At 56.2% G+C, this 24895-nt stretch overlaps 3 protein-coding genes across 3 annotated transcripts in view; 2 read left to right on the top strand and 1 right to left on the bottom strand.

The window, feature by feature from the left end:
- Positions 1-3182, top strand: part of KIF19 (kinesin family member 19) — a 29116-nt gene extending 25934 nt beyond the window's left edge. Inside the window, exons 15-20 of the mRNA XM_032241830.1 lie at positions 208-341; positions 581-686; positions 880-967; positions 1502-1899; positions 2124-2283; positions 2524-3182. Coding sequence (XP_032097721.1) covers positions 208-341; positions 581-686; positions 880-967; positions 1502-1899; positions 2124-2283; positions 2524-2654 — 1017 coding nt within the window. The 3' untranslated portion in view covers positions 2655-3182. The remainder of the gene's footprint in view (positions 1-207; positions 342-580; positions 687-879; positions 968-1501; positions 1900-2123; positions 2284-2523) is intronic.
- An 815-nt stretch (positions 3183-3997) lies between these two features.
- BTBD17 (BTB domain containing 17) lies at positions 3998-10637 on the bottom strand. Its single transcript, XM_032241831.1, has 3 exons — positions 9413-10637; positions 7670-7946; positions 3998-5339 (listed from the first exon to the last, which is right to left on the bottom strand). The coding sequence occupies exons 1-3, from the start codon at positions 9726-9728 to the stop codon at positions 4265-4267; spliced, it is 1668 nt and encodes a 555-aa protein (XP_032097722.1). The 5' UTR covers positions 9729-10637; the 3' UTR covers positions 3998-4264.
- A 5443-nt stretch (positions 10638-16080) lies between these two features.
- GPR142 (G protein-coupled receptor 142) lies at positions 16081-20794 on the top strand. Its single transcript, XM_032241180.1, has 5 exons — positions 16081-16153; positions 16628-16755; positions 17237-17321; positions 18390-18548; positions 19587-20794. The coding sequence occupies exons 1-5, from the start codon at positions 16081-16083 to the stop codon at positions 20444-20446; spliced, it is 1305 nt and encodes a 434-aa protein (XP_032097071.1). The 3' UTR covers positions 20447-20794.
- The last annotated feature ends 4101 nt before the right edge of the window (positions 20795-24895 follow it).

The raw sequence follows: 24895 nt of genomic DNA, 5'->3' as shown, positions 1-24895 counted from the left end.
CCAGGAGACCAAGCCATCAGGCAGTGCCACTGGGGATGCCTAGTAGACCACAGCTTACCTCCAAGGACCCAAACACAAGCCCACTGCTCTTCTGGGGCTCCCAGGCCATCTTACAGTCCTTGTCACTCTATGAGCCTTTGTTACTCTGTGCTAATCTGGTCCAGGACCAAATCTTCTAACTGTCCACCCTGGCTCCCTCCTCCCCAGGACAGCTCCTTGCCCAAAATTACTCCAGCAGGAACCTCACTGACCCCGGATTCTGACCTGGAGAGTGTGAAGACACTGAGCTCCGATGCCCAGCGCTTGCAGAACGGCACCCTCCCTCCCCTCAGCACAGAGAGGTGAGACGGGGGCCACCTGCCGCAGCCCCATCCTGTGCCCTGTTCCAGAGAGGCCAACCCAGACTAAGGCTAAATGGGAAATATGAGGCAGCAATGAGAGGGAGGAGGGGCCCAGGGCCAGAGCCAGGACTCCTGGGTTCCCTCTCCCTTCACACCAACAGCTTCTCCCCTGGGGCGGGGGTGGGTCCTCTGTGAGAGAGCCCAGTCTACAGCCACTCGTCTTCCTCTGCCAACTTCAGTGAAGGCCACCACGTGTTCAAGCCTGGTACTGGGGCCTGGCAGGCAAAAAGCTCCTCTGTGCCCACGCCACCTCCCATCCAGCTCGGCAGCCTGGTGACCCAGGAGGTGAGCTCTCAGTACCCCTGATGGCCCCACAAGATCTGTTGCAGGGGGTGCAGGACGTGGGGGTGGACAGCAGCGTTGGGATGGAGCCTTTCCCAAACGGCACCAGCCTGAAGCCCCGCTGTCTCTCCCAAGTGTGGCATGGGGTCCCTGCTGTGTTCTAGAGTTTCCTCCCCCCAATCACCCCATCCCACAGGTCCCCGCTCAGGACTGCCTGGGCAGCTGGAGCAACTCTTCGCCAGACAGCAGCGACAACCTGTCAGAGATCCCCTTGTCCCGCAAAGGTGTGTGTGCCCTCCGCTGCCCCAGCCACCCCACCTGGCCTTGTCTAAACTCTTCAGATCACCCAGCCCAGAGCCCTTTCCTGCCCTCTGCACTGCCAAGTGCAACCATGCATTGGGTGCTGCACATTCTGTAGGTCAGCATTGCCCCTGAGGATGAGTCAGTCAAGGACACTTAGAGAGACGGGGGCAAAATCAGAAATCAGAAAAGAGACATGTGGCATGGAGAATTGTGCCCTTCCCGCTCAGTAATCACTGTAATAGCAAATATTGATTCACTCTCTACCCCCTGGATAATGTGGGTTGAACCCATTTTCTCCAATCCTGGAAATAACCTGATGTCATTAGTCTTACCATCCCCCATTTACAGTTGAAAGCGAGGCTCAGGAACCGGCCCAAGTTTCTTACATAGCAAACCCCTGGCAGTGCTGGGTTTGAAACCCAGGCAATCTGGCTCCGACCCATGTCTGCCCTGTCAGAGGAGGGTGTTGAGAGGTGGCCTTGATCTCGGGTTGTGTTTCTTGTGTCCCACTGCAGAGAGGAAGGAGATCCTGACTGGCACCAAGTGCATCTCGGTGAAAGCTGCCCGGCGGCGCTCACGGGCTCTGGGCACCAGGGGACGACCCCTGCTGGTGCCCGTGACAGAGCGCAGCAGCCTGTCCCTGCACTCTCTGAGCAAGGGTGACGACGCGCAGCCACCAGGCCCACTTGCCTGCAAGCGTCCACCGAGCCCCACGCTGCAGCACGCTGCCAGTGAGGATAACCTTTCCAGCAGCACGGGCGAGGCCCCATCCCGGGCGACCCGGCATCATGGGGATGGCCCCGGGCCCTGGCTGCGTGGCCAGAAGAAAAGTCTGGGGAAGAAAAGGGAGGACTCGCTGGAGGCAAAAAGAAGGAAGCGAAGGTCTCGATCCTTTGAGGTCACTGGGCAAGGGGTGAGTGGGGGCACAGGGGCAGGTGTCTAGGCACCCCCATAGCAGCTAAGGGCCCGTAGGCTGGGTTTCACCAGAGGCTCCGGGGCATCTCTAGCCTACAGCACTATGAGAGGCACCACCCTTCACAGATCCTCTGTCCCCAGCCTGGCGTAGAAGCTGGGACAGATCCCGGTAGCAGATCCCTGTGCTGCTCTCCGCCTCACCCCATTGTTCAACCATCACAGCTCTCCCGTCCCAAGACACACCTCCTGGGGCCCCATCAGGCAGAACACACCTCGGACCACAGGATGCCAGCATGCAGGCACCCAGCCCCTGGCCTCCGGCACCTGGGAAAGGTCACACTACCTTTGGCCAAAGTCAAACTCCCTCCAAGCCAGAACACGGGTCAGTATCAGCACGGAGGGGAGGAGGAGGGGAAGCCTCTGCCAGCCCAGGGAGCAGAGACGACAAGTTGCCCTCCCTGCACCTCTGGCTGCCCCTTGCTGGAAGCATGGGTCTAGCAGAATACTCATGGGACTGGCATTTTGGGGTTGTGCCCCTAGAGCGTTCAAGGCCACTGGGCGATGGAGGAGGAGTCGGGGAGGCGTTCCGAAACCGCCCATCCTACCCCTTTCCCTGTTGCAGGCCCCGGAGACTCCTCACCCCTGGCTGCTCCCCCCAACCCAGCTGGTGGTTCTCAGAGGGCTACCCGTGGGCCTCGCCTGCTCCACGGCGTAAGCACCCATGGCAAAGATGGATGCTCCCGGCATAACTGAGGGGCCCTGCCTGGAACCGGCTCTGTCACCTCCCAAGACTGAATGGGGGCTAGCAGGGCATGGGAGGTGGCGGCTGGGCAGATGGGGATGGCCAGGAGGATGAGCACGAGCTCAGGATCTCAGCAGGCCAGGGCTCCTGAGACCCAGGAACTGGGGTGTCTGTCCAACCCTCCCATGCTTTCAGTGCCACCAGGGAAAAGAGGTGAGGCCAGGGTACATGGTCGGGAATGCTGGGCTCCCTGGCCTCCCAGCCCTGGACAGAATGCTATTGCCAAAACCCAGCACAGACCGAAGGCCACCCTCGGCCTTGGAAATGGGGGAAAGCAGCTAGCATGAGATGGGGCTCCTGGCCCACGTCTGGTGCACGGGCATCCTGGATGGTTGGGGAGGTGCCGACAGGCACTTCACGCATGACAATTGGGGATGTGGGTGGGGAGGGAATCTGGTTTTATACTTGGCAGTGGCTTTTTCTCCCCCTTCCTTTTTAACAATAAAATCCTGTTTGGGCCTTGATGGTTGTGTTGGAAACTCAACCTTGTCTGGAATGCGGGGTGGTCACGACTGATTGATTAAGATTGAACCAGCTGGGCGCGGTGGCTCACGCCTGTAATCTCAGCACTTTGGGAGGCCAAGGCAGGTGGATCACAAGGTCATGAGGTCGAGACCAACCTGGCTAACACCGTGAAACACCATCTCTACTAAAAATACAAAAAATTAGCTGGGCATGGTGTCAGGTGCCTATCATCCCAGCTACTTAGGAGGCTGAGGCAGGAGAATCTCTTGAACCTCGGAGGTGAAGGTTGCAGCGAGCTGAGATCACACCACTGCACTCCAGCCTGGGCGACAGGACGCCATCCCCCTCCTCCCAGTCCCCATCTCTCCCTGGCTCACTCACTGTGTAGCACAACCCTACAAATACCTGGTGGAGAGGGTTTTTTCTCTAGATCTTAAGGCCTCTCCCCAGGGCGGGGCTAGCAAGGTCCATTATGCCCCATCCCACAGGACTTCACACCTGCCCAGCCACCCTCCCAGGAGAGGTCAGGGTCTGGGGTGGCCCAGGTGCCAGAAAGCCTCACAACCCGGATGAGGGGGTTGCCCCTCGAGGTCAGGGCTCAGAAACTGCCAAGTCCTTCAGCTTCAAGGTGAGGAAACTCCCGCAAGGGGAACGCGGTGCTCCTCGACTCCCAGGCAGGTGGGTTGCTGTGACCACGTGGATGCTTTTACCTGCCCTGGTTCTGTGTCTGGGCTGGAGAAAAGCTCAACAAAGGGCAGTGAAGCCCCTAAACCCCCTGACTGTGGGGCCCTCCGGGCGGTTTTTACCCAGAAACTGAGTGGTTCAATCATCCCCTTACTACTCTGAGCATCGGTTTATTCGGGACAGAGAACATTCCTTCAAGTCAGCCGTGAAATCAGCTCTTGAAACCAGCCATCTTGCCTACCACACCTCACCTGGAGGCCACTCCGGCCCGAAGGCAGCCTCACCTGGCCATCCATGGGACCTGCACCTGGTCATCCAGGGGAGCAGCCTTGTTGTCACCTCCACGTTCGCCTCGCCCTTCCCAGATCCACAGGGACCACCTAAGCCAGGCCTTTATTCCCCGACCCCGAGGTTACTTGGGGGTCCGGATAAGGGTATGGTACACGGGTTTGACAATAAGGTGCAGGTGCAGGGCGTTCTCCACCAGGTACTCCGAGTTGCGCCGCTGCAGGTCGGCGTGCGCTAGGAAGTCGCCAGCTTCCTCGCTGCTCTGGTGGAAGCTGTAGGCGTGGCGGACCACCAGGCGGCCCTGCTGGCGAGCCCCCACCAGCACGGTCTTCTGGAAGCTCACGCCCGCCGCGTCGCCGCCGCTGCTGGCCGGCGTCACCACCAGCCGCGGTCGGCCGTCCTCGGGGCGCGCGGCGGGCAGCGCTGTGCCCGCGGCGTCGGCGTAAACGGGGCGCAGGCTGACGGGCAGCCAGCGCGGCGAGAAGAGCACGTTCCAGGTGACCCGGCGGCCCGCGTCGTGGCCGCTCGGGCCCAGCTGCGTCTGGAAGCTGGTGCTGCGGTCGTCGCGGGCCGGGTTGTTGATGACCCACGGGGCGCCCCAGGCGGGCGCGAGGTAGTTGCGGGGCAGGAAGGCGCTGCCGTTGACGTCGAAAAACTTGGCGTAGTGCAGCGGCGACGCGGCGTGGAACTGGTAGGCCTGCAGCAGGAGGTCGGCCACCGCGGGGCCGTGGCGCGCCAGGGCGGCTGAGCGCGCCTGCAGCTGGAACAGCTGTGCCGGGGGGATCATCGGGTAGCGGATGGCGCGCAGCGCTCGCTCGGCCACGGCTGGGGGCGGCCGCGCGCGCCCCAGCCAGGCCTCCAGCGCGTGGAACAGCTCCAGCTCGTCCTGCAGCACCAGGTCCGAGCGCTGCAGGAGCTGCCACAGCAGCTCGGGGCTCACGGCGCCCCACTCGGCGCTGGCCGCCACGGCCGACAGGTTCCAGGCGAGGAACTGCAGGCAGCTCTCGCGCAGGGCCTCGTCCCCGGTGCCCACAGCGTAGTGGTACCAGCCCACCGCCGGGCCCACGCCGCCCGCCAGGTGCGCGCGCATGTAGTCGGCCACGCCGCGCTGTAGGGAGGCCACGCCGTACTTGGTGGCCAGCCGGTGCAGGGGGATGGCCTGGGCCAGCAGCACAGTCAGCTCCCCGCAGTACAGGTACCTGCGGGAGAGACAGAGGTGGGGCGGGGTCAGAGCGGCACGCACCTCCCAGTACAGGTTTTCTGAGTCCACAGGGGACCCGGCCTGCAGTTGGAGCTTCGTGGTCCGGGTGCAAACACAGTGGAAGCCCCACCCTAAGGCTTCCCGTCTTTTCCTTTCAGGGACCCTTCTAGGCCATTCTTACTTTACAGGCCCTTCTTTCCGTTTCTGCTGTGATGGAGGAATTGCCGCATTGACTGCCTCTATTAGGCGAGCAGCTCTAGACTGGAACAAAAGGGACGTGGCTCCTGCCACTGGGGTTTACAGTCTGGACAGGATCCATGACCTGCCTCCTCCTTGCCGAGAGTGTGGGCAAGCCACTTAACTTCAATGACCCTTAGGCTAATCAATCCTCTAGGAAAAAGGGGAGTGGCACACACCCCTCAGGGTCATTGTGACAACCGGAAGAGAATAAAGAATCTTGCTACCGGCCAGGTGTGAGTCAGTGGCTCACACCTGGAATCCCAGCACTTTAAACAGTCAAGATGGGAGGATTGCTTGAGGCCAGGATTTCAAGACCAGCTTGGGCAACATAGCAAGACCCTATCTCTTAAAAAAAAAAAAAAAAAGTTAAAACATTAGTTATGCGTGGTGGTGCATACTTGTAGTCCCAGCTGCTTGGGAGACTGAGGCGGGAAGATAGCTTCAGCCCAGGAGTTCAAGGCTGCGGTGAACTATGATCATCACATTACTACACTCCGGCCTTTTTTTTTTTTTTTTTTGAGATGAGGTCTCCCTGTGTTGTCCACCTTGGTCTCAAACTCCTGGACTTGAGCAGTTCTCCCACCTTGGCCTCCCAAAGTGCTGGGATTATAGGTGTCCGCCCCGTTTCTTTTTTGCAGCCTCACCTTTCCTTTTCCTCTCCCTCTGTTGATCATCACTTTTGGGGACCATCTCTCCCTCTCATTTCATCTGCCGCTGTCCCCCTGCTTCCTCTTCCTGGGCCAGTCCCCACTGGCACACGGCACCTCACTTGCCTTTATGGGAGCGTGGCAGCCACTGCCAGCCATCTTCCCCAGCATCCTTTTCTCCCCTTTCCCCTGCGTGATTGCCTCTGGGAATTAAAGACTACATTTCCCAGGTTCCCTGATACTGGGCATGGTCATGTGACTAACTTCTGGTCTATGGGCACAGTAATGGGATTTGTGGGAAGGCTGGTTAAATGCAACTGATTCAGGGGAACAGGAAGACTCTTTGTGCCTTTCTGTCTGATCCCCCTTCTTGTTGCCTGGAACTTGGAAGCAATGTCTGGAGTTCTGCAACCATCTCATCTGAGCCATTAGAACAGACTTTCGTAGACACTAGCGTGAATGGCATGCCCTGTGCAACACCCTGGCAGGAGGCAGGAAGTGGAGAGAGCGGCTAACTTTTCAGCTCCCTAGCCCTGTGGTTCGAAACTTGGCCAAACACCAAAACCATAGGGATGCTTTAAAATAAATAATAAAAATTCCTCCATAATGGAACATTTAGGAAAATAAAAAGTTAATAAATAAAATACAATAAAAAATGATTGCTGACCCTAACCCTACGCCTGAAACTGACGATCCAGATTGGGGCCCATGAAACTGTAGTTTTTTTGTTTGTTTTTGTTTGTTTTGTTTTTAAGACAGAGTCTTGTTCTGCCGCCCGGGGTGCAGTGGCATGATCTCAGCTCACTGCAAACTCTGCCTCTGGGATTCAAGTGATTCTCCTGCCTTAGCCTCCCAAATAGCTGGGATTACAGTCGAGTGCCACCATACCCAGCTAATTTCCTATATTTTTAATAGAGACTGAGTTTCGCTATGTTGACCAGGCTGGTCTCGAACTCCTGACCTCAAGTGATCTGCCTGCCTTGGCCTCCCAAAATGCTGGGATTGCAAGTGCCTGGCCCCAAAACGCTAATTTTGTATTTTTAGTAGAGACGGAGTTTCTCCATGTTGGTCAGGCTGGTTTTGAACTCCCGACCTCAGGTGATCCGGGCCTCAGCCTCCGAAAGTGCTGGGATTACAGGTGTGAGCCACCATGCCCAGCCCTAAAACTGTGGTTTTACAAAGCTCTCCCATGGCCCTGTTTGGAAACAGCTTTGAGGGGGGTTACCAGGAACTGGAAGTGACATCAAACTTCACAGATGACGTGGGCAAAGACAGGGAGCTGTGTGGTGGAAGGAGGGATGCGGGGGGCACTGTCATCCCAGTGATGTCCGGGGAAATGGACCTTACAAGATCTAAGGGCCTGGGCTTCCTCAACCCTGTAGGTGGAGGCTCCGGGGGCTGAGGGAGGAATGAAGCCTCCCCCGGTCTTCCCCATCCCCACCTGATGAACTTGTCGAAGACAGCGGCGCAGTCCCTCGGTTCCTGCAGTGCCGCCTCACTCTGGTTACTCAGCAGTTCCCGGAACAGCTCGCTGTGCAGGCCCAGCAGCAGGCGGTGGGCGTGGAAGACCCGGACCTCGTCGGTGCCTGCAGCCTGCACCCGCAGAACCACGTCGCTGGCGTTGCCGTGTCGCAGCAGCTCCTGCAAGCGCTGGAGCACCACCTGGGAGTGGTTGATGGAGGTGCCAGCCGCCTCCCCGCCAACATCGGCTCTCTGGGCTGCAGCAGGAAGGAATGCAGCTGCCTGAGAAGGCACCCAGGCCCCGGGCCTCAGTCAGCGGTGCAGAGGGACCAGCCAGAGACACCGGCATGGATGTGAGCAGAGGGCAAGGGGCCTAGGCAGGCTGTGTGTGCACACCATGCCCATGAGGTGCGTGGATGCGTCTGTGCACAAACACATCCCGGGTGGGAGGGTCATGCTGATGCAAACCCCAAGAGGAGGCTCTTGGAAGGGGTGATTCAGGCAGGGAGAGGTTGTGCTTAGGTTTGGGATACCACGCCCGGAACTCATCTGCATGCTGCCAGACCCCCAGGCAAGGGTGGAGGGAACTCGTGGTACCACCTTTCTTACCTCCTAAAGAATTGTCCGTCTAATCTCTTGGAGCAGTAGTCAGAAGTGGTGCATTCACTAATAAATATTTATTGAGCACTTATTATATGCTAGACATTCTCCTAGGAGCTTGGGATATGGCAGTGGACAGAGCAAGCCAAGTTCTTATGCTCATAAAAGCACAAATGGACATATCAGACAGGTGAGGTTCGTACAATAAGCATGCCAGTTGTAAGGAGCCAGCCAGGGACCAGTGTCAAGGCAAGGATCCAGCCCTGCGAAGGCCCTCCAAGGGAATGGGCTTGGTGTGCTGGGAGCAGAGGGAGGGTTAGGGAGGCCAGAGCAGTGGCAGGAGAAGGGGGCGGGTGTGAGATGAGGCTGCAGGTGTGGAAGGGAAGCTGTTTTCTAGGCCCAACCCCGCCCTTTTGGGTCCTGATTCGAGACAGAAACCCACTTTCTGTGGGTGGCCAGCAGGGGACGGGAGAAAGTGCGAGGGCCAGCTGGTGCTGGAATAGGACTCCCTGGGTAACAGAGCATCGAGGCTGCCCAGGCAGCCCCTTCTCTCATGCTCCAGGGGGTGCCCTGACAGTCAGATGGGGACATGCACTCACTTACAGAAACTGTCAGCAGCTTTCCCAAGCTGAGAACAGTGAGGGGAGCCTTGCAGAGTGAAGCAAGCGGGGGCCTGATAGCAGCAGAGGGGCTGGGCCACACGAGCACGCACAGCACACACAGGCCCGTGGTACACACGGGAGAGATGGCTCACACAGGAGCAGAGCCATCTGTGCGTGAGAGACAGGGGCCAAGGGAGAAAGGGAGGGTGAGAGAGAAGCGGGTGGTGAGTTTCCCAGCCCTGCCTCCCCCGGCTGTCACTCTGAAGGGCCTGAATGCTGATGGCGTCCCTATTCAGCCTCTGCCCAGGACAATGGGCAATGGAGGGTCCTCCCGTCCTTAAGACTCTCCCCGCCTGCCTGCCCGGCCCCTCCTTCCTTCAGAGATGAGCCTATGGAGCTGTCCGGTCCACCCGGTGCTCTCCCAGCAGCTGGACACCGCCCCCTCCCGGCCGGCTGCATGTAGCCAGTGCTGGACATCCAGCCGCTCCACCCTGCCCGCACCTGGCCCACTGCGCGCTCACCTGCACGGGTGACCAGGCCCACCAAGGTCAGCATGGCCCAGAAGCTGCCCCAGGACCCAGGCTTGGAGTAGCCTATCCTAGGCATCTTTGTGCTCCGCCCCCAAGTCCACTGGAGGGACGGTGAAGCCCAGACCACTCCGCTCACATCCCTCTTCCTTATATAGGATCCAGCACAAGGGGACGGCACCCCCTTCCTGCCTGGCCTCCCTCCCCCACTCAGCCTCCTCCATGGATTGGTGGAAACTGGCCCCAGCTGTTGCCCAGGCAACCACTTAAGCCAGAGAGTGGCAGCCCCAGGGGCTATTGTGCTGCCCATGGGCCCCCAAGGGGAACAGATCCGGAGCCGTCCTCCCCCAGTCTCCGTACCACCCAGCAGGGCTAGCGGTGCTTCTCCCTGGAAAGTTTCGGGCTCTCTGAAGAATAGGCGAAGGGCTCCAGGGCCACTGGCAGCCACTGGCCCTAGGGTCCCCAGTTCCCTCCCCCAACCCCAGGCCTCGGCCCTGGCACGGAGCGCACTTGGCAGCCTCGTGGCTGGAGCGCCATGGTGAGCCGGCTGCAAAGGAAGGGCCTGGAAGAGGAGAGGAGAGGCCGCGGAGGCTCCCACCCCTCCCCCACTCCCATGTTGGGGGGGTGGCTCCTCAGAGAGCTCAGGAGTCTCCTAAATAGGGGCCCATAGGTAACTGGTGTCAGTTTCATATTATTTGGTGTGCTGTGGGAGGGCCAGCAGGAAAGCTCTGTGAGGACTGTGACTGTCACCTACTCCAGGGGCAAGCAGAGTCACAGTGGCAGGGCTGGGCATAGAGCAGATGCACCCTGCCCCGTGCACCACTGCATGGGCGACCCCTACACAGAGTGGGGCTGGCCACCCTCCAGTTATGAGCTCCAGCCAGCCCAAGGGTGCTCGCTGTCTGCCCCGCTACTTCCTGGCTTCAATTCTCCTTCCCCAGGTGGCCTCAGGTCTCTGGGTTCACCTTGGAAGGCTGCTTTTACCAGCTTCTGTCTAATTTCCAACTGTAACTTTTCCTTTCCCAGACTTCCAAGGAGGCATGCCACAGACCTACTGTCTCACTCCCACTGTAGGGAAACTGAGGCAGGGGGTTAGGTTGCAGGCTTAGTTGGGTTAGTGCAGAGGAGCGCTCTTCTAAAAACCAAGGCAAGAGAGGAAAGTGAGGTCTGGAGCTCAGCGGAAGCGTGTGTGTGTGTGTGTGTGTGTGTGTGTGTGTGTGTGTAGGGTGGCATGCTGTTGAGTCCTCACCTTTGTAGAGAGCCAGCAGGGTCTGCCCCAGCTCTTCATGGGAGGGACTCCTTTGAGCCTGACTAACTGAAGTGGGTGGCTCCCAAGGGCTCTGACTCTGAGGCAAGGCTCTGGGTTGGGGGTGAATTGAATCTTCCTCTCCCTGGCTCTCTGGATCCCAGGAACCAGCTCAATGCATTGATTTCTGCCTCTGGCTGGCACAGAGAGATCCAACAGCTCCACCTCCTCTCTGGAGCTGCAGAGAGAGCAGGAACTGGGTCTGGCATCTGCTTCGTCCGGGCTGGCAGAGTTGGGGCTCTCTCCAGCCCAGCGGAAACCCCTCCGGCTGCCCTGACTGTCATGCCTGGCTCCCCTCATCCAAGTCCACTATCCCTTGCCCACTGGCTGCCGGCCTGCCCTTCCCATGGGCTGTGCCATGTCCTGGCTCAACCCAGCGAGTCCGAGTCTCCATGTAGCAGGCAGCCTGGGCCCTGAGGGCATCCCAGCTTCCAAGCACGGTGCCTTCAACAGGAATGCTATTGATAATAAGAGAGCCCATTACTCAGAAAACTCGCTCAAAGACTGTCATTCGATGTTTCTGCCTCTCAACTCCAGCCTCCCCGAGCCTCTGCATCCGTCATTCTTTCTTTTGTTTTTCTAGAGGCAGAGTCTCTCAGACATCAAGGCTGGGGTGCAGCGACGCAATCATAGCATCACCTAGGCCCAGGTGATCTTCCTGCCTCAGCCTCCCAAGAAGCTGGGACACAGGCAGTGCCACCATGCCCAGCTAATTTTGTATCAGTCATTTTTGAAGGGTGCCACCTACATTAGAATCTCCCATGCTTCACTGAGGAACCAGAATTTTCAGGGGCAGGGTCTGGCTGGCTGTATGTTCTGTGCACTCCCAGACAATTGTTATAAGCACCCCAAGACAGGCTCTACCTACTAGAGTTAGATTGGTGGCATTTCAAGTGTGAAGGAAACTGGGAGGCCTTGGATCATCAAGAAGACCCAGGAGAGTCACCTCTGACTCCCCATCTCCAAGAGGCCCCACCTCCCATTATTTCTAACCTCCCTTATCCCTGGCCCTCCTTGAATGATTTAGAAACCGGCTGTCCACAGAGTCATTCTCTGTTGTCATTTTCTTTTTTTTTTTTTTTTAGACGGAGTTTTTGCCTTTGTTACCCAGGCTGGAGTGCAATGGCACGATCTCGGCTCACCGCAACCTCCGCCTCCTGGGTTTAGGCAATTCTCCTGCCTCAGCCTCCTGAGTAGCTGGGATTACAAGCACGTGCCACCATGCCCAGCTAATTTTTTGTACTTTTAGTAGAGACGGGGTTTCACCATGTTGACCAGGATGGTCTCGATCTCTTGACCTCGTGATCCACCCGCCTCGGCCTCCCAAAGTGCTGGGATTACAGGCTTGAGCCACCGCACCCGGCTCTGTTGTCATTTTCTTAGTCTGAGCATTGCTGGAGAAAGAGAGAGAGGGAATGTGTGTGTATGTGGTATGCATGTGCACACGTGTGTATGCAGTGTGTGTGCGTATTTATGTGTGTATGTGTACATGCATGTGTGTGGTGTGTGTGCATGCATATTTGTGGATACGTGTGTGTGTGGTACGTGCCTGCGTGTGGTGTGTGTACATGCATGTGTATGTGTGGGGGGAGTCCTGGGGAGGGAGTGAGAAAACCAGGTATTCACCCTGAGCAGTCTTTTTTTTTTGGGGGGATGGAGCCTCATTCTGTTGCCCAGGCTGATGTGCAATGGCACGATCTCAGCTCACCGCAACCTCCGCCTTCTGGGTTCAAGCAATTCTCCTGCCTCAGCCTCCTGTGTAGCTGGGATTACAGGTGTGCACCACTATGCCCAGCTAACTTTTGTATTTTTAGTAGAGATGGGGTTTCACCATGTTGGCCAGGCTGATCTCGAACTCCTGACCTCAAGTGATCCTCCTGCCTCGGCTTCCCAAAGTGCTGGGATTACAGACACGGGCCACTGTGCTAGGCTTAGTCTTTGAGATGAAGGATCTGCAGCACTGCATTTTTTTTTTTTTTTTTTTTTTTTTTTTTTTAGCCCTGTGGCTCTGGGAGCTCCATAATTCCTCGAAGGCAAGTCTGATGAGTTCACAAGCCAGCACCATCCTAGAGAGGAGTGTTACTTCCCACCCCAGGTGGGCTGGGAAGCCTAAGCCATATGTCTGAGGCCTCGTGGCCAGGAACCGCAGAGGCGGGATTTATTTTTGTTCCGTTTGACTTCTTTTTTCTGACTTTTTGCTTAGAGGTGGGGTCTCACTCTTTCGCCCAGGCTGGAGTGTGGCGGCACTTTCATAGGTCACCGCAGCCTCAAATTCCTGGGCTCAAGCAATCCTCCAGCCTTAGCCTCCCAAGTAGCTGGGACCACAGGTGTGAACCCCTGCACCTGGCTACTTGACTTTTCTTTCCACAACTCCAAGCTGTCTTTTTGGGAAGGTTTTTCAGTTGTGATAAATAATCCCTTTGGATGAGGACTCTCTTGTACTATAAAAGCAACAGAAAACTCTTGCAAGCTTGGGGCCAAATTAAGAGTTTCTGAATCAGCAAAGGAAGTGATGAGACACTGGACTGCAATAACACCTCAGAAGGGTGGGCTCCAGGTGCCCTCAGCCTGGCCTCTACCTGGCACCCTCCCTTGCATCCCTAGTGCCTCCTGCCCTCACTTAGGGTTCCATGAGTCACTGGGCCACTTGGATTGGGGACAGGGAATCATGGCTTTAAGTTCCATGCACCGCGTATTCAGGGGAGCACATAAAGGTAAATAAAGGCTGGGTGTGGTGGCTCGTACCTGTAATCCCAGCACTTTGGGAAGTGGAGGCAGGCGGATCACTTAAGGTCAGGAGTTCAAGCTCAGCCTGGGCAACATGATGAAACCCCCATCTCTACTAACAATACCAAAATTAGCCAGGTGTGGTGGCAGGTGACTGTAATCCAAGCTACTTGGGAGGCTGAGGCAGGAAAATTGCTTGAACCTGGGAAGTGGAGGTTGCAGTGAGCTGAGACTGCACCCCTGCACTCCAACCTGGGCAACAGAGCAAGACTGTCTCAAAAAAAACAAACAACAAAAAAGTAAATAAGAAGGAATCCTTGGCCAGGCGCTGTGGCTCACACCTGTAATCCCAGCACTTTGGGAGGTCAAGGCAGGTGGATTGCGTGATCCCAGGAGTTCGAGACCAGCCTGGGCAACATGGTGAAACACTGTCTCTACAAAAAATACAAAAATTAGCTGGGCGTGGTGGCATACACCTGTAGTGTCAGCTACTCGGGAGGCCGAGGAGGGAGGATCGCTTGACCCTGGGAGTTTGAGGCTGCAGTGAGCTATGATTACACCACTGCACCACAGCCTGGGTGACAGAGTGAGACTCTGTCTCATACCAAAAATGAAAGAAGAAATCTTCCCCTCCTCGCTGGCCAGCCACAGGTGACTCTTCTGCCCACACCCAACAGCAGCAGGCTGAGCCAGGAGTTTGAAAAACACTGGCCAGAGATCCCAGAGAGGTCCCCGTGTGTGGCTGGTGTCATCCCTGTCATCTTTCCCTGAAGTGATTCACACCCTGCAGGATGCTCCCCCTGAAGCCAGGCTGTCCCGACATGGGCACCTCCACTGTCCTGCTCAGCACCCTCAGTCACACTGTTCCCCATCCAAGTGTCATCCAGCTGACCCCTGGCTGCCATCTCCCCGAAACCTGAGCTTACAGGGGCCTCTGCCTCTGTAGGAGGGAGTGAAAAGTGAACAGCTCTGAGGAAGAAACGAACCTGAGTTCAAATTCCAATGCCACACACAGCTCTGTGACCTTAGCAGAGCTGCTTAACTTCTCTGATCCTGGGTCTCCTCTTGTGTGAAATGAAGGGAACTAGAGTTTCCTTGTAGAGCAGCTGTGAGGATGCAAAGTGTGCAGACGGGGAAATGAATGACCCACCTGGTGCTCAGGCCTGGTAGCTGTGGCTGGACTGAAGACTTGAGACCAAAACGTCCAGGTGTGCGGCTGTGTCTTCACAAAATCTTTCACCTTGCCCAGGCTGGCTCAGAGGTGTCAGCCTTAGTGGATAGAATCCCTTCCACCGTGGGCTGGCAGCCTACCCTGGCCACTGATACCACACCATGTGGGAAAGAATCACTGCCATTAAGAAGGGGGCCTCTCAGCCAGGCGTAGTGGTTCACGCTTGTAATCCCAGTACTTGGGAGGCCAAGGTAGGTGGATCACCCGAGGTCAGGAATTCGAGACCAGCCTGATCAACATGGTGAAACCCCATCTCTACTAAAAATACAAAATTAGCCAGGCGTGGTGGCACATGTCTGTAATCCCAGCTACTTGGGGGACTGAGGCAGGAGAATGGCTTGAATCCGGGAGGTGGAGGTTGCAGTGAGCCAAGATCGTGCCATTGCACTCCAGTCTGGGCAACAAGAAGGGGCCTTTCGCCTCTCTACAGGGTGTGTGCTGGCTGATGATGTCGCTGCTGCCACTGAGCTGAACATTTCCAGGGATCCCAGCATCATTGGTGATGATCATTATGACGTTGCCCGTGGGTGCAAAGGAGCCAGCGGGACCACGCTTCCCTGTAGGGCATCCCTGCTGTCCTGGGTATGGAAGCATGTACTGAGGAAGACAAATCCATGGCGTCCCATGCACAGAAAAGCCGGCACGCTTGTCTCAGCCATTCCAGGGGCTGAGGTCATCACAGGTCACACGGGGCAGCTGGGACCTCCGAAGAAGAACATCCAGGGACTCCAGCAGTTTCTGCCAGGTGGATCCAGCTGTCTCCCAGAACAGGCCTTCCGTGGGTGGGATTCTAAGCTGTTGGAAGGACATGCATGGGCCATCACATTAGCGAACGTAGCCCCAGTCCTCCCTGTCTCCCTCTCCTCGCTCCGAATCCAGGGAGCTCTAGTTTCCCACGTAGCCTGTGCGAGAGCCTTGGCTGAAACCATTGTGCTCTGTTTGAAGAATACTTAAGATTTCCAATCAAATGTACATCCCTCAGAAAAACAAAGTCAGCTGGGCCTGGTGGCTCACACCTGTACTCCCAGCACTTTGGGAGGCCAAGGCACAAGGAGTACTTGCAACCTGGGGTTCCAGACTAGCCTCGGCAACACAGACCCCAACTCTTTCTGTATCTATACATAAAATTTTAAAAACACAATATAGGGACAGGGTAGGCACTTGATAAATGTTGGCAGGACCCCTCCTTGTCCCCCTCATCCATGGCAGCTCCTTAAAGAGAGGCCCTGCCTCCTCTCACCCCTAGCCTCCTGCTGCAAGGAGGTGGTGGCCTGGAGCATCATCTGTGCTACTTGCCTTTTCTGGGGCTGGGGTCCCAGCTCTCCACCAGAGGACCTGTCCTGAGCAGGCAGACCCCTCTCCAGTGTCACTGTGCCACCTAGGGCGCCTGGCCAAACCATGGGGCTTTCAGGCTTGCAGGGTCAGGATCTGGCCACCAGGGGGCAGCAGGGCATCAGCTGTGAGTATCCCAGTGGGCCTGGGCATTGGGAGTTCCAGGCTCACAGGTGGGATCTAACTCCCAGAGCCGGGAAGCTCCCTATATTCCCTGCCATATTTTCTGCTGCATTCCCAGAGAACAGGCCATGGGAGGCGATTCCAGGGAGGCTGAGCTGTCCTTCAGAGGCCGTCCACTGGGTGTCCATGTCCCGGGTGCCCACTTGTGGGCTGCCCTGGCCACTCCTTCCCTAGGGCGGGGGAACCATTCCAGCCTCTTCTGAGTGCTTGCCGGCACCGGCTGGTGTTTATTTGCCAGGGATCGATATTCTTGAAGGATGGTCCATTTCACCAGGACCAGGAAAACAACAGCTTGTGGGGCCACGGTTTCCCAGCACCCGCTGCTGGCAGCCTGGTCCGGCTGCTCCCAGAGGCTGCCCCATCCTGTGCATGGCTGCCTGCCGTCCTGCCCCTGGTGGCAGCCTCCACCTTCCCCACATGGCCGCTGCAGGACTGACCCCTGTGCCCCTGGCCCCCTATGCTTCTTGGGATCATAGCTCTGTCTTCGGCAGCCTCAACCCTCCTACCTGGCACCACACCCCTAACTCCTCATGCGGTGTCATTGTCTCTTCCCTGACAGTGTGAATGCCTCTCAGTCTGGATGCTCATAGAGTCAGGACCCCGAGTCCTTGTGCCAGTCCCCAAAGTCCTCAGTCCAGGGTGTGATCCCAGCTGAGCCCAGGCCAGCTCACTGAGTGCCCTGAGGTGGGAGGCAGCCCCCCAGAACCCCCATCCTCCCATCCTGCCTCTTCTTCTCGCTTCCTGCTACCCCAGGCATAGACAGACCTGTGAACCCCATGCCACCCTCAGCCCATCTCTCCTGAAGCTGAAGCCTCCCGCCCAGCCTGACCCCTTCCCCTCCCCCTGCCTCTGCACCTAGGGGACCCCGGTTTGCTCCAGCAGCATCTCCTCTAGCTCCTTTCCCTGTGCCCCCGCCCACTGATTCCTTCCTCCTCCTCCCCTCACCCCGCCCCCTGCACTAACAGGCTCAGTGTCTCGGGAAGGACCGTGGAGCAAACAACCACTTAGAGAGCGGAGGGGTGAGGGGCGTAGCTGACAGGGAGCTGCGGGGACCCCCCAGGAGAAGCCACAGGTGACCCAGGACTCAGGGCCCCGCAGCATGGGGCTTATGGGACGACACACAGGTAAGGCATCCTGAAATGGGGTGAGCTGGGAGGCAATAAGGTAGAAAGGCAGGAGGGAGCAGGAGGTGGGTTAGGGACCTGGAGGGTGGAGATCGGAGGCCAAAGCTGACAGTGAATGAGCAGTGAGCCCCCGGCTTCAACAGGAAACCAGTAGCTGGAGTTCACCCTGAAAGAGATGTGCAGTGTGGTTTCAGGGGAACAGGGGCCAGAGCCTGCGGACCGTGCTCATCCTAGGCCAGACACCTTAGCCCTGTGGACTCAGTTTCCCCATCTGTAGACCTGGGCCATTCCAGCTTCAGTGGTGCTCGCCTCTGAAGAGGGTATCTTTAGCTTAGAAAAGAGGAGCCCTAGCAACAGTCTCCTTAGAGAGGGCAGCTGTTGAGTGGAGCTGTGCAGCCCTGGGGCCTCCACTGTGGACCTCCCAGATAGGTCCCGGTGCGTGGCTGGCGTCACCTGGGTCGGAATTGCCAGGATGCTGATTACAAGCTGCTGCAGCCTGATTCAGACCCTACGGCTCAGCCCGCTTGGAGGAGGCCCAGGAGCCTGCGTCTCCACAAGACCCCCGTGATCCTGTTTCAGAGCCCGTGCTGTAGGGTGAGGACCCACTGGGGGGCAGTGGTCTCTGTGGCAGCAGACTGTGCTACCAGGGACTTCCCATCAATGCGGGACCGGGCCACTGAGGGAGTGGGGTGACGTGGGGTGGGGGTGAGGGTGGTCTTGGCAAGAATTCTCACAGCAACAGACATTGAACTCGGCTGGGCCTGACTAGAGGGTCTGCACAGAGCAGGGTGACTAGAAAGACCCCAGGTCAGGGCAGGGCTGCTGCCCAGCCAGGTTAGAAATAGACCAGAGGCAGAGACCCTCTCTTGGGCAACCGCTCTCTCAGCATGAGGAAGCCTTTTCTCTTTCTGCTTTTTTTGTCTATTAAATTTTCTGCGAAAGAAAGAAAGAAAGAAAGGAAGGAAGGAAGGAAGGAAGAAGGAAGGAAGGAAGGAAGGAAGGAAAAAAGAAAAGAAAAGAAAAACAAAGAGACCAGAGGCTCTGACTCTGCCCATCCACCCCTCCTAGCTGGCCAGCCACGAGTGACCCTGCTGCCCACACCCAATGGCAGTGGGCTGAGCCAGGAGTTTGAAAGCCACTGGCCAGAGATCCCAGAGAGGTCCCCATGTGTGGCTGGCGTCATCCCCGTCATCTACTACAGTGTCCTGCTGGGGCTAGGGCTGCCTGGTGAGTGGGGAGCTGGGGTCTGGGGACTTGGGCTTGGCCAGAAATGGGGATACTCCTTCAGTGGGTGCCAGTCCTCTGTGCTGACCCTTGAGGCCCTGGATCATAGACCCCTGGTCTTTCCTTGCCATGAGGGTGTTCTGGGTCACTGGAGGGGAATAAAAGTGAGGCACTAGGATTTGGGGTGCTCACAGCTAAGCCCAAGCCTTCCCCAGCACTGAGCACTCTCCTAGGCAATGAAATTCACATAGGAACTGACTCAGCTCAGTACAAAGCTCCCTGCGTTGCCCATGCCTTCAGAGAGCAGAGCTTGGGGCGGAGGTAGGTGTGTGGGTACCAGGAGGATGGATGGCCTCAGCCCTGGGGATTTCCCCAAGTCAGATAGCTAAACCCATGTGCCTGTGTCCAGGGACGCCTCCATTCTGGAGGAAACAGAAAACCTAAAAAGGACTTGGAGGGCAATGCCATAGGACAGGTGGCTTATTTTTTTTTTGAGATGGAGTCTCACTCTGTCACCCAGGCTGGAGTGCAGTGGCATGATCTCTGCTCACTGCAGCCTCCACTTCCCCGGTTCAAGTGATTCCCCTGCCTCAACCTCCTGATTACAGGTGTGTGCCACCACACCCAGCTAATTTTCATATTTTTTAATAGAGATGAGATTTCACCATTTGGCCAGGCTGGTCTCGAACTCCTGACCTCAGGTGATCCGCCTGCCTTGGCCTCCCAAGGTGCTGGAATTACAGGTGTGAGCCACCACACACGGCCAGGACAGGTGGCTTCTGAGGACACCCTGCCGTGTATACTTACCTGTGTGTAACAGGGGTGCAGCCAGTGGCTTGCAGTGGATGGACAGGGCACAGCTGGCCTGGATTACCTTATGGGCAAAGTGGGGGTTCAGAAGGATCTGGAAGGAGGAAAAGGAAAAGCCAGCACAGCTTCACACACGCAGGTGGGGAGGGGCAACAGTGACACCTTGGAAAGCAGTCGGAGCTCTCTTCTGATGCCTGTGCCTCTCCCCTCCCTGACCTCGGCTGCCATCAGTCAGCCTGCTGACCGCGGTGGCCCTGGCCCGCCTTGCCACCAGGACCAGGAAGCCCTCCTACTACTACCTTCTGGCACTCACGGCCTCAGATATCATCACCCAGGTGGTCATCGTGTTCGCAGGCTTTCTCCTGCAGGGAGCCGTGCTGGCCCGCCAGGTGCCCCAGGCTGTGGTGCGCACAGCCAACATCCTGGAGTTTGCTGCCAACCACGCCTCGGTCTGGATTGCCATCCTGCTCACGGTTGACCGCTACAGCGCCTTGTGCCACCCCTTGCACCACCGGGCATCCTCGTCCCCAGGCCGTACCCGCCGGGCCATTGCTGCTGTCCTCAGTGCTGCCCTGTTGACAGGCATCCCCTTCTACTGGTGGCTGGATGTGTGGAGAGATGCCGACCCACCCAGCACGATGGATGAGGTCCTCAAGTGGGCTCACTGCCTCACTGTCTATTTCATCCCCTGTGGCGTGTTCCTGGTCACCAACTCAGCCATCATCCACCGGCTACGGAGGACGAGCCAACCGCGGGTAGGCAAGAGCACGGCCATCCTCCTGGGCGTCACCACGCTATTCACCCTCCTGTGGGCACCCCGGGTCTCCGTCATGCTCTACCACATGTATGTGGCCCCTGTCCACCGGGACTGGAGGGTCCACCTGGCCTTGGACGTGGCCAACATGGTGGCCATGCTCAACACAGCGGTCAACTTTGGCCTCTACTGCTTTGTCAGCAAGACTTTCCGGGCCACTGTCCGACAGGTCATCCACGATGCCTACCTGCCATGCACTTTGGCGTCACAACCCAAGGGCATGGCAGTGAAGCTTGTGATGGAGCCTTCAGGGCTCCCCAAAGGGGCAGAAGTATAGAGGAGGGGTCCCAGCTGGGGAGCTCAAGGTGGTTCATAGCCACAAGTACTGGGGCCTTCGAAGTTGTGCCCCAAAAATATTTATCAACACACTGCTTTCCTTGGGTGGGGGTGGAGGCCCCTCCTTTGGGTGTGGCTCCCAGGTAGAGAGGAGGACAACTCAGCCAACTCTTACATTTGCTTCACCAGTGATCCCTATTTCCTGGGAAGACAAAAGGGCTCTGCCAGGCATAGGCTAATAGCATCAGCGCTGTGGGCATTCCTTTGCAAGGGGCATTTTGCCTGGCTCATCATGAATGATAGATTAATGTTGGTTGAATGGATGGAGAAATGGATAGATGGATGGATGGACAGATGAATGGGTGGACAGACAGATGGACTGACAGACTGATGGATGTTAGAGTGGATAGATGGATGGATGGATGACGGATGGACAGACAGATAGATGGACAGATGGATGGATGGACAGACAGATGGGCTGACAGACTGATGGATTGACAGACAGACTGATGGATGTTAGAGTGGATAGATGGATGGATGGATGACAGATGGATGGGCAGACAGATAGATGGACAGATGGATGGACGGACAGATGGGTAGATGGACGGATGCATGGATGGATGGACAGATGAATAGATGGATGGATGATGAATGGATGGATGGACAGATGGATGGATGCATGGATGGATAGATGGATGGACAGATGGATAGACAGATGGATGGATGGACAGACAGACAGATGGACAGATGGATGTGAATTGTCTCCAGCCCTCCCCCGTTTCCTAGTGCCTGTCTCTCATTCCTTGAATTGATCACCTCTCAGCTCCCAGTGGCAATGCCAGAATTTGAAAAGAAAGGTATCTTCAGCACTCAAGGCATTTCCTGGGCTGGGGCAATCAAAGAGGGTGAGCTGAGCAATGGGAGGGGGCTCTATGCTTAGCAACAGCAGCTGGGTCTAGGCCAGAACCCCCAGGGCTAGCCAGAAAGGGGTGATCTTAAATCAGATGTGATAAGCCCAGGCCCGAGTCTGTCTAGCCCCAGGAGACACAGCCTCTTAGGTCTCCAACACTCTGGTTCAAGTCCACATTACTCCCTGCCCTAAGCCAGAACAGGTCGGTGGGCCCAGAACCAGCTCTGTGGCCATAGTTTTTGTTGTTGCCAATGAGGAGAAAGAAAATGGTCTCTTAGCCCAGGGCACTAGGATAGCAGAAAAGGAGGACCTAGCTGGAGATGACCCTGAGCTTCTGCTGAGGCCCCTGAGCCCACACCCCTTGGGGAAAGGTCTTTTCCTCCACCACTGGCAGGCAGGAGCTGGCAGAGCTGATCAAGACCATGAGGAGCTCTGCTCAGCGCTGCAGGCCTCTCCAAGGAGCCTCTCCAGGGCCCCTCTCTCAGCCATCCTGGAGCAGCAGCTGCGAGAGATTAGCAGATGGCCCTCCCACCTGCTCCAGGCTGTGAGTAAACACATTAGCAGCTGAGCTAGGGCCACTTCCTGCTCCTGGTCAGGCTGAGCTGACCTTTGTCCTGAATGAGAGGTTCAGACCTGTCCCCACCCTCTTAGTGGACTGACATCAGTCAAAGAGCTGGATGTGCACCCAGAACACAGTCAACGCAGAATAAACGCTTGGCTTTCCACCTTTCCTCTCTGCTTCTCCCCAGAGTGGGGATGTCCAGACAGGGAGATGCAGCCACACCCAGAAAAAGGATAACGCAGCTCTCCAATGTATTAGCCATGATTCTCAACTCCAAAAAGCTCTGAAACCCAAAACGTTGTTTCCAAACTTTGCCACAAACACATTGAGTGACGCACCCTGACTTGAACTGATGTGAGGTGACTTCTGCTCCCCACATTGTCCTGTGATCGTGAATCCTGCCAGTCCCACCCAGGACCGTTAGCGGAGTGACCATGCATTGCTGTCCACAGTCCACGGAATCACAGCGGAATGCGTAGCACAGGATCCACACAGCATCTTCCTCTGCCTTGACGTATTCTGAATTCCAAGACACCTGTGGTGCTGAGTTCAGGGAAAGGATTGAGGACCTGTAAACCCAACATTTCTGCTACAGGGGCCTACACTGACCTGAGCAGGTGCTGAGGACGGAGGACTCCCCGCCGTGTGCGCACGCAGCTGTGTCCCCAGGCAGGGGTGATGCACCTGCACTTTATTTCTTGCTTAAGGAGGAGGGGGATGCAAATGCAGGTAGCCAGGGGGAGAAGGGCCCTCGAAGGACCAGACAATGTCGGCCCCAGCCCAGTCTGAGTCTGCCCTACAGAAGCAGGCATGGAAAGAAAGCAGAAAGTGCCATGGATGAAGAACTAAATGGAACAACCTGTAGGGACCCTGCGGGAGAGAACCCAGGATCAGAGAAGAGCATCTGTCTCCAGGGTTGGCAACAGCAGCTGGGGCTAGGCCAGAGACAGGGTGCCTTCCTCCGCTGGCTGGGGGGCTGTCTTCCAGGGGGCCAGATGCAAGATGAGCTCACCTGTCTCTGAGCACCGGAGAAACCAGGAACACCCAGAAACTGTTGTGGAGGCTCTTTCAAGACCCAGTTCTGTTTTGTTTTGTTTGTTTTGTTGACATGGAGTCTCGCTCTGTTGTCCAGTCACCCAGGCTAGAGTGCAGTGGCGCGATCTCAGCTCACTGCAGCCTCTGCCTCCCGGGTTCTAGCGATTCTCCTGTCTCAGCCTCCTGAGTATCTAGGACTACAGGCACACACTACCACATCCTGCCTACTTTTGTATTTTTAGTAGAGAAGGGGTTCCACCACACTGGCCAGGCTGGTCAAGGCAATTTTACATTGAGCTGCCATAACCCCGGTGTTAAATTGCTATAACCTCACCTGTACCAACAGCCTGGGACAACGTCAGGGTTTTCAAACGACCCTGCATACGGAGTATTGTAAGCATTTTACAAACTTAGGAAACTGATGGATAGAGAGGTTAAATGGTATGCCCCTAGCCCAAAGCTGCTCAAGAGCAACGCTGAGACTCAGATCCAAGTCTCCTGGTTCCGGGTCTATTGCCTGTTTCGCCCCACACCTTGCAGGCACTCTCAAGTGCAGATTAGAGGCAGACCACTCCCGGGATGTTTTGCATTGCTTAGAACTCTCTAGTGCTGGGCTTATCAGACTTGAGGACCGGTATCACATTTTCCTAATAAAATGCATTAGGCAGTCGGGCGTGGTGGCTCACACCTGTAATCCCAGCACTTTGGGAGACAGAGGTGGGCGAATCACTTGAGATCAGGAGCTCAAGACCAGCCTGGCCAACATGGTGAAACCTCGTCTCTACTAAAAAAAATACAAAAATTAGCTGGGTGGGGTAGTGGGTGCCTGTAATCCCAAGCACTCAGGAGGCTGAGGCAGAAGAATCGCTTGAACCCAGGAGGCGGAGGTTGCAGTGAGCAGAGATGGCACCATGGAACTCCAGCCTGGGCAACAAGAATAAAACTTTGTCTCAGAAAAAAAGCATTAGGTAACAGTTTCTTTTTGGCATTTTTGTAACATTTAATAAAATGAAGTGATCATCACTTTGGTAAGCATGTCACTGAAATGTAAATGAAAACTATTAAATCTGCCAGTCTCCCACCTGGCTTCTAGAGGAGAGAAAGTCGTAAATGGTTACCATTTATCCTTCTCCCCTTCTCCCTCCATGCCCTCCCCGCCCATCTGCTGACATGTCTTAGCTAAAACAAATCCTTTTGAAATTCTGAATTTCTTCCCTAGCAGTTCCCACCAACATGTGATGTGCGGGGTGATGTTACTGCCTGTCATTCATCCTCTGTTAACATCTGAGGATGGGTATTGCTCTTGTGTCTTTCATTTCTTCCCAAGCCTATATATGATTTTTGCTGTTTGGAAGTTGGTTGACAAATTGTTTTCTGGACTCTGTTAGTTTTCAAGGAACTGCCATAACAAAATATCACAGACTGGGTGGCTTAAACAACAGACATGTTTTTGGTGGCTTTGTTTTTGTTTTTGTTTTGAGATGGAGTCCAGGCTGGAGTGTGGTGGCACAATCTCGGCTCAATGCAATCTCCGCCTCCTGGGTTCAAGTGATTCTCCCAAGTAACATTACCTCGCCTGGCTAATTTTTGTATTTTTAGTAGAGAGAGTGTTTCACCATGAAAGCCAGGCTGGTTTCAAACTTCTGATTTCAAGTGACCCACCTGCCTCAGACTCCCAAAGTGCTGGGATTACAGGTGTGAGGTACCACGCCTGGCCAGAAATACAGTTCTGGAGGCTGGAATTTCAACAGCAATGCATCAGCTGAATGTGGTGGCTTGGGCCTGTAATCCCAGCACTTTCAGAGGCCAATGCAGGAGGATCACTTGAGTGCAGGAGTTCAAGACCAGACTAGGCAGCATAGCAAGAACCTGTCTCTACAAAAAATACAAAAATAGCTAGATGTGGTGGTACAGGCCTGTAGTCCCAGCTAGGGAGGCTGAGA

Source organism: Sapajus apella, unplaced genomic scaffold (assembly GCF_009761245.1).
Source record: "Sapajus apella isolate SASKATOON/1434 unplaced genomic scaffold, GSC_monkey_1.0 scaffold48, whole genome shotgun sequence".
NCBI classification, from domain to species: Eukaryota; Metazoa; Chordata; class Mammalia; order Primates; family Cebidae; genus Sapajus; species Sapajus apella.
The sequence above is the reverse complement of the archived record's forward strand: the minus strand, read 5'-3'. Positions and strand labels throughout refer to the sequence as shown.